At 42.8% G+C, this 9,453-nt stretch overlaps 1 protein-coding gene across 1 annotated transcript; it reads left to right on the top strand.

Moving 5' to 3' along the window:
• The first annotated feature begins 523 nt into the window (after positions 1 to 523).
• LOC147897633 (uncharacterized) lies at positions 524 to 8,801 on the top strand. The gene is made up of 4 exons (XM_087380071.1): positions 524 to 599; positions 7,217 to 7,986; positions 8,080 to 8,361; positions 8,508 to 8,801. Exons 1-4 carry the CDS (start codon positions 524 to 526, stop codon positions 8,799 to 8,801), a joined length of 1,422 nt encoding a protein of 473 aa, XP_087236197.1.
• The last annotated feature ends 652 nt before the right edge of the window (positions 8,802 to 9,453 follow it).

Here is a 9,453-nt window from a genome sequence, read left to right as displayed (position 1 = left end):
GTGTCACCAAAATCATAACAATCTGTTACACTGAGTTAGTTGGTAAAGGCTTTCACTCATCCATGATTCAGTTACACGCTTTTTAAAAAGATTGTTCACCCCTCTACTTGTTGCTAATACATTACTATTGGGGCACCACTATTTAGCACATGCAAGTGTACCACCTTACCATGCACCCACTCCTGGTCTAAAATTCGTGAATCTTGTCGCAATGACGATGGAAAAGATGAATATGAAGAAGCATGAGATGAACGAATAGAGATCAATCCATTACAATTCAAGATGAACATCTAATGGACACGTCTATCTAACTAATTTGCATGGAAACTACCAAGTGTGCAAGAATAGAATCCAATGGTCCATAATTTTTGAATCTAATCTAACGATCCAAAATTCTCCAATCATCCCCTAAACCTCTACGTAACAGAGAAAAGAGATGTGTCCAATACATTTCACCGAGCATATATATCATCTTTTGAAACGTAACATTTTGGGTAAAGCAAGAAGGAAGAAGGCTTCGTACATGGCTATGGCGCAGCAGCAGCAGCAGAGCTTGCTTGCTCTCATCCACCTCTACAGCAGCGAACGCCTCGCTCACGGTTAGTTTCCTCCTCTCAATCTTCTTCCTTTCACGCTTCTCAATCTCCTTCCTTTCTTGATAGCTTTAACGATGCGTAAATCATTGTCCATATCGAAGAATTTCTATCGAATGACGGCTTTAACGGTGCATGGATGAATATCGAGTTGCCTTGGCCCTTAATCTATTCGAGTCACGCTGCATCAATCTTTCTGAAAGACACAAGAATTACTATCATGCTTCAGCGCACTGCTCCATATAGTTTCTCCTTAGCCTTCTTGATGAAATCCTCCTTTCAGCAAGGATTCAATTTCAGCAAGATGAGATGGCCAAAACGAAAAATGAAACTGAAGCTCTGGAGGCAAGCTCTCTCTCTCTCTCTCTCTCTCACACACACACACACACACACAGAGGCAGGCAGGCTTTGTACAGTGCATCGGAGTCAAACTTGAAGTTTGTGTACGTAAAATCCACATGCATGGAGGATTACATGAACATTTCAGTTACAGATGCGTCAAATTTGGGCCAGATTTTTAGAACGTGTACTGGAAATTGAGTCCATGAAATATATCAAAGGATTGATTCCAATTAGCAATGCAACAGATTCAATATTTCTTGAAATGCTACAGTAAAAACAAGGAAACCATGGCCGGGTATATATTGAAACAATGTCAAAATCACTGTTCAGACAACTAGATTGAAATTTGAGATTTTAGCTTAAATCCAAAAAATTATGGGATTAATATAAGTCTTTTCTGCACTAACTTGTTTGTTGGTCATGACATGATGATGTAATGGTCAATATCCAGCAAGAACAGCGGCTCTTAAGGTATGCTGAAAACACATGATAAATCTTAAGGTTTGCTGAAAACACACCATAAAGTATCGTTATTGCATTTATTCACAAACGAAGTAGATCTAAAGCAATTGTTGCCCTTTGTTCATGCAGGGATAATTTTATGGCGGCAATGTTGCAAATGAATGAAAAATTACGGTTGGTTTTTCTTCTACCCATTCCTATTTTATACTACAAGGTCCTAATGTTTATGGGTGGATTAAAGAAAGACACGTCTTCTGGTTGAAAGATATCACGAAGATTGGGGGAATTTTTCTCCGATTGAGTGCGTGCCCTTCCTAGTCGCTGTAAAAGATAGGCTGAGTTCATTGTTTTTGAGAAAAATCCATGGTAACTGAATGAAGTGTGTAGAAATTTAAAACCAATCGAGGTTCCTCCAAAATATCTCCACCTCATGCTCTTTGGTAGGAAACCAGTGCATCTGCTGACATTATACATACTAGGTGTTTATGAGGTTGGGCAACAAGATCAGCCACCATAATAGCACGTGCACGTGGTGTTCATGCCAAATGATGTGTGCGAACAATGTCTGTAGCATTCCTCCACGCTTCTTTTCTTGAGAAGCCATGCATTGCACACATCAATTTTAGAAATGGAGTGTCCAAGGGCACATGAGTTGAACATCATTATGTGAAGGTCAAAGAGCTGTTCAGCAAATGCATTATTGAACCGATTTGGTCTGCGAGTATGTACTTAGAGATCTAATGCTTTTGCACTGTGAGCAAGACAGGGACCTTCCTTCATCCTTCTACCTTCCTCACCTACTTTAGTAATGCACCTTCAGCCGTCTTTCACTTGGATCCTTCTAGCCCATAAACAGCATACCAGTGGCTGTTAAGAAAATCCGGCTGTAGTTCTCAGAAAGTCTCACCTCTAACTTGTACCGCCTTTGAATCATCCTGATGAGTGCTAACCCCTTCTCAAAGGAATCCGTGTGCCCTTAGTGAAGGCTAGGATGAATTGCAACAAGCTTTTGGCCAGAAAAACGAGATGGGGGACTATATATAGCAGATTTTTGCGCTACAATTCGAGAGAGAGCCCAAGAGCGGGTATGCATCACAGAGTGGAGGGGTCCTTCTTGAGGCTCAAAGTGCCTTGCCTTGAGGCAAGTTCTTAACCTTGAACTTTATATTTCTTGTCATTTGCCAGTGAGCTGTTTTCTTGTCGAAAAGGAAGTTGAGCCCACCACTTTGCATCCTGCGTGTGAGTGGTTTTGTATTTTTGGAGGGAGTTCTCTCCTTGGCTCCAACGTCCAGCCACCTCCATTAAGGCTTCTTTCCTCCTTGGGTACACCTTCCAATAGTCACTTAGAAGGGCCAATCAATTCAAATGCCCATTTGAATTGAACCCTTTAGCCATAGTTGGGGAGTCCAACCTTACCATGGGCTGCTCCCCTTGGTTAGGTCTTAGACATGTCAAAGGGTTGCTCCCCCTTTGACCCAAAAGAGGGCAAGGACCTCCTCCTTGCTGCCGATGTCGAGTCCGGAGGGAATGATGAAGGAGGGACGGACTGAGGCTCAGTCCCTTGTCAACGGGCCACCCGTTACATCCTCCCCCCCCCCCCCCCCCCCCCGGCTTTCCAAAAGCTGGAGCTTTCTTGGCTTCCCTAAAGCGGGAGGTTTCTTAACTTTCCCAAAAGCGGCTTTAGAGCTTTTCTCCAAAAGTGGGTGCTTTCTCCTAGAAATGGGTGTCTCTTTTGCTTTTGCCTCAAGTGGGCCCTCCATCCAAGTGGGGGTTCAATAAGTTTTGTGTCCTCAATAGTTCCGAGATGCAAAGATGGGTCGAGAGATATGAAGAGGCCAAAGAAAAAATAATAAATGAGAGGTCAAGATTTAGAGTCATGCATAGGTGGGGGGTGCCATATCCACCGAACCATGCTCTTCTCCCCTGACACATGTCTTGTGATTGGCTACAAGAAGCTCTTCATGAAGCCAAACATGATGGAGAGGACATAACCGATCGAGAGCAGGAGCTTGCAGTCGGCGGATGTATGCCACATGTAAGTTTTTAACCTTTCTATTGGGTATTTATGATCACAATCACTACAAAATGCATCCGCATTATTTTAATCATGTTTTTTTAGTACAAAAAGTATAGTACCTTATGGTGACATGGACGAAATTTCCATGTGGAAAGCATTGATTCAAGGAGAGTCACATATGATTGTGGAGTCATGGCTAAGTTTGTAAAAGATAGCCAAGCAAGTGCTTTCAGATACCAATCTTCTCTCATCACAATTAGATTATTGTGGGACCATACGTGACATCTATGAAGTTGATTTTAGATGATTTAATATTTTCATTCTTGATGTCAAATGGTTTAGAACTATCTACAATGGTCCCAATGCTACAGTTAGGAGAGACAGCTATGGTTTCTTTGCTATTAACACCACCAGAGACCGATGAAAGGGATACCGTTGTTCTTCCAAAGCAAACTAATGAATTTATCAAAACCTAATAACTTAAATTTTCAAACAAATGTTGACACCTAATTTGTATCTTCAATGTAGGTGGTCTTTCATCTGGATCGTTTGGATCCAAGATGGTGGTACGTGGTCCGATTTACTCCTCGAAGGAGACATATTTTTGAAGATAGGAATGTGGATACGGAGATGCCAGTAGAAGATCCAAATAATGATGCCGATGGATCTAGGGAAGATGATGAAGATGACGATGTGGGCCACGAAGAAGGTGACAATAATGACATTATAATTGAGGAAGGTGGAGATCATGACTTTGGGGAAGAAAAGGGAGAACTAGAGGCCGGTGAACTAGAGGATCAAGTCTTAGGTAGACATAGAATAGGGGATGATGATGTAGGTGATCAATTGTATGTAAACTTTGAGATAGACATATTTGGTGCACAAGACTTGGCTCAATATGAAGCAACCAATGTAAATGCTACAGATTCATAGTTTTGACATTGACGAGACTTCTTACGTATAATTTGGCCCTCACATATTTATAGTGACATTTTATACATTAATTTCTATGTTAAGTTCACTATCAATATATGAGTGTTTTGATCTCAATTTTGATGTACATACTCTTATATTTTTTATCTTTGAAATTTTGATGTACATACTCTTATTTTTTACCCTTGGAAATGACGTTTTGTAAAAACGTCGGTATGGAAAATTGTACAAGCGTCACTTCTAGGATGCTAGCTCTATGAGCTAGGGAGAAGGTGGCTAGGGAATTGTTCTAAACGAGTCGTCTGTGTGGCGAGCGGCTGTGTGGAGAGAGATGGCATGAGTCGGGGGGTATGCTTGCTAGGGGGATCATGACTGCAGGCTGGAAGGACATTGGGCGACAGAGACCATGAGCTCCATGAAACAAGTGAGCAAGAGAGGAGTATCAATGCTTGTGACATCCGATGAAGGAGAGGCGACGAGCTGAAGTAGGCAGATAATCACGTGAGTTGATGGATGAGCCAACTATCAGTGGCGAGCTGATGGTGCGTACAAAGCACATAGGCTAGAAGCTTTGAGGCCGGGTCTTCTGGACAGAGGTGTAGCATCGCTACAAGAAAGCTGGAGAGCTTTGAAAGAATCTGAGTGTGTTCCGAGAGCAAGCCTAGAGAAGCTGCAGTGCTCAGATCACATGAAGGCCACAGATTCGTGAGCGCTCCATGAGCAAGAAAGGAGCTGCAGTACTGGGTATTATTGCATGAAGGAGAGATGGGCTACGTGGGAGGGTGCAGTCATGAGATGGGGCTCGTTGTATTCCATCAGGAGGTCCTAGGCACGAAGGTGATGGAGGCTCTTCAATCTGATCAAGTGAGTGGGATATTTGAAGTGCGGGTTTTGGTTAAGCTTGTTTACTTGCTCCAAAGTGGACTCAAGGAGGGTCGTGGTGATTATACTAAGCTGATCTAAAGAGAGCATGGAAGGTCTACGTAATTAGGTAAAAGGAAGAGCGCCACTATTGATGATTCCGTGGAGATCCTTGCATGTGATCTTAGGGTACATTAGTGGCTTGAGAAAGCTTAGTAACGATCGTGTGGTCTCGAAGGTTTGTGTTGAGCTTCAAGGCCAAGCCCCTAGCAAAAGCTTTTTGAAGAAGGATAGTGCATGCATGTACACAGAAGCCATGAGGGCTGTGAATAGAAAGGCCGTTTGATTCGAGGATGGTTGATGGATGAAAATCCACAAGGTGGTAGGTTTTAAGCATACAAGGTAGTTGGTTACTTGATGACAATGAGGTCTGGGATGTCAGGGAAGATATGAGCATGGCTGTGATTATACCTTGAGTTATTTGAAAGTGTTCATGATAGTAATGCAGCTTTGAAGTCGTCATTTTCTTGGGATTTAAGTTTCATGGGTCTTCTATGTATTTTCTGAGCTTGATCTCAATCAGTAGGAGAGCTTGTGTTGAGCTGTGTAATCCACTGGGTTCTTTTTGAGATTTTTTAGCTTCCAGAGAAAATGTGGCTAGAGTGTGAGTTGTATCAGAAGGTGTCTAGAGAGAAGGATGTTGAATGGATGCCTTTTGCCTTGTGATTGTGTTGTTTGGGTGTTTTAAAGGTGGATGAGGGTGGTTGTGAAGGCAGATTGGGCTCTACTACTTTTGTCCATCCAACGTCTACACTAACACCTTCCCCATCCGCCAATCGTGTAGATGATCTTCATGCCCGTGCTTGCAAAGTATCGAAAGACAACGTCAGAAAGAGGCCTTTGTCTTATAGTGGAAAGTTGTTTTGTATTGTACAAAGAGAAATGGACTATGTACATCAAATGTGTAAACTCTTGTTTCATACATGAACAAAAAGTCTTTGATATATATTCGTGGAAAATTTTTGAATATGATTTCTCATACGTTTGAGTAAATATAAAATTTGAGAATTGTAAATGAAGAAAAAAGAAAAATTCCCAAAATTCACATGTGGATAACTGGCAATGTCAATAACAATGTTTTGCATGTTTTTTCAAGATGAAAGGAGAAAGTAGATTTATAGACTATGACATTTAACAAAGGATGAGAATTGGCTTCAAGAAAATCACCCTTCAAAGACTAACATCATTAAAAGGAGGAATCGGAAGATGGGCTTGTTTCTTTAGATCTATCAAAAGCGAAAGGAAAACACCAGGGACAAACTCTTTCAAAGATTGGAAGGATATGGATGGAGCAATACTAGAATCCTTTGAATACAGAGGAAAAAGAGAAGATGGGAGAATGAAATGACAAGATGAGGAAAATATGGAGAACTTTTATGATGTGATAATAATTTATGTTGATTTTCAAATGTGACTTTGAAAACTGAGGTCCAAATCCCAAAAAGCATGTCACATGTGAAGTGCAAGCGTGGAACACCATCAATTATAAACAAAGACAAGGGATATTTTCTTGAGGCATTTTCCTTGTAGGTCTTAAGCTTTGAAGAGATATGTTTAACATTTCTATAATGGCTCAATAGACCACGTGGGCACCTATTTACCTTATAGAATGATATAAGTTATAACCTTCCATCACAATCTTAAAATTACAATGGTGATGCACTTAGAAGCAAGAGAAAGGGTGACATGAAGGGGTTGGGTTGGTTTGCATCTAGAAGCAAGAGCTAGGGGGTAACTCTAAAAGTGATGTTTAGCTATAATAGCAACACGAGGGTGAGAGGGGGGACGGTCAAAATTTGCGGGTCTTCCAAAGAAATTGGGGGTGCAAAGGGGCAACGATGTTTGAAATCACGTTGGACCAAAATTGGCATAAATATGGTGTATGCTAACAAGAGATTTTTATTGCAAAGTAAGTTGAAGCTATCGTTCATCTTCTTCTTAATTGCAGTAGAAATGAAGGCCTCTTCCATCCACCTCCTTCTTCACAATACTCCTCGCCTCAACGTATTTCTGCCTTCTCCTCCACCATTTCATCTTCTTCGCCACAACCATCCACCTGCATACTCCCGGCGCTCCATCACTTGTCGCAGTTTGCAGCTCGCCACCCCAGCTACGCTCGTTCCTTTAACGCACGACAACTACTTTGTAGCTCCTTCCAAGCGCGGCTTTCTGCCCGTCTCTGACCCTGCCGCCTTCGAGTTTACCGCCGCAGCTTCCCCACAACTCGCACTCTGGGATCGCACCGCTACCGACTTCCACCACCTCTTGGCTACGTACGATGCCAACAAAGTCCGGCGCATCATCGCGACACTCCCTCGTTTCGGCTCCGAGCAACTCCTCCAGCCGGGTGGACGAAGAGGCCATCTCTGGAAAGCCATGCTTCTCCTGTCCTTCCTGGCCCACGCTTACGTTTGGTGCGGAGAGGTTCCCGCAAGCCGCCTGCCGGACAACATAGCTGAACCGTGGCTTGCCATTGCACGGCGTCTAGACGTGCCTCCCATCATTTCTTATGCATGTCTCGTTCTTTCGAATTGGCGACGTATAGATGACACTCTCCCTCTAGAACTTGGAAACATGGCCTGCTGTTATAACTTCACCGGTACTGTAGATGAAGAATGGTTTCTACTCGTTCATGCTGACATCGAAGCCAAGGCAGCAGAAGCGCCGGGTGCGATTATCAGGGCCCAACAAGCCATTCACGACAGGAATGTGGCCGAGGTCTGTACATTATTCCACTGCAAATCCCAGTAACTACATGCTTCTAATAGTTGGCTTGGTTTTAAGTATGCGATTATTGTTACTTCTTGACAGGTGAAGGATAACCTTGCCCTCTTGGCTGGAACTTTGAGATTGATGAGCAAGAGTTTACGGCGAATGCAAGAGAAGTGTGATCCTTACGTCTTCTATCACAGAATTAGGAAGTATATGGCCTGGTGGCGCAACAATCCACGGCTTCCACAGGGATCCATCATGTACGGGGAGGACAGTTTATCATTTTACGGAGCTTCGGGCGCGCAATCGACTATCCTTCCTGCGGTAGATGCTGCCTTGGGTATCCAACATCAAGATGGGTTTCTCAGCTCCTACATACAAGTCAGTACTCCCACTCAAATCTCACAAACAATAACGATGTGGCCACTAATCTGTTTCTAATTCGATCTTCGGATCATTTGTTGCTCTTTATATAATCTCTCGGCGCTATACTATTCTCTGAGCGAAGGAGCTTTATTTTGCAACAGGAAATGCGTTCCTACATGCCTTGTCCGCACAGGCAGTATTTGCAGCGCATCGATGCCGGTCCATCAATTCGAGATTTCGTGAAGCAAAACCTTGAGGAACTGGGAGGAGAATACGACCGATGTATCGTGGAGATTTTCAGGTTCCGCTCTTTGCATAGAGGTCACGCTCAAGGTTACATAAAGAAACCAAGCAAGGACAGGGAAGAACGAGGGACAGGAGGATCAGATTTTGTGACATATTTGATGCAGAATGCAACAACTACAATAGCTCACAGCGTTGGTTCTCCGGCCTGATTTTTTGTTACCGTGGTGGATGCATCTACGTCCATTTCCATGTGGTAAGGGACCTTGTACATATTCAGTGGGACAACGACAGACCCATATCCTTGGGAGAGAGAAATCACCATGACAATATGACTTCATCAAAGAGGCCTCCTCAAATAGAGACCCATATCCTTTACTCATATACTTCCTTGTGGGAGAGAACAAGGTCAATTTCATGCAATGGACCTGCCCTAGTGAAGTGAATATATGAATAAATTATTCTTTGTTTAAGAATTGTTGGAATAAATGAGGGAATGATCTGACCAGTACACGAAGTTTGTACAAGTCATTCTAATCACGTGAAGTTTGTTTGTCGAAATGTGGTCACGAGTAGATCAGTGGACTGTTGTTGGTGCCTTAATGAGTTGGTGTAGCATGTTGTGGCATGTTCATAAAGGTTGTGACACACAAGCATTAAAACTTCACATTGGGAACTTGGCAAATCTTAGAGGCAGATGTACATGCCACAATATTCACCCAACCATTAAGGTTACTGGATAATGATAAGGTAAGCTGCCAACATGAGCATAAGAGAAGGTTCTCTAAGCTTCCATGTATAGTCTAAAGGCCTTTCTGTGCCTCCACAGCCACCTTCCTCCCAATGTTGGCACGGCATGGCAAA

This window comes from Dipteris shenzhenensis, chromosome 10 (assembly GCF_047967505.1).
Source record: "Dipteris shenzhenensis isolate YYH24624 ecotype China chromosome 10, Dip_SZ_1.0, whole genome shotgun sequence".
NCBI lineage: Eukaryota > Viridiplantae > Streptophyta > Polypodiopsida > Gleicheniales > Dipteridaceae > Dipteris > Dipteris shenzhenensis.
This window is presented reverse-complemented; position numbering and strand designations above follow the sequence as displayed.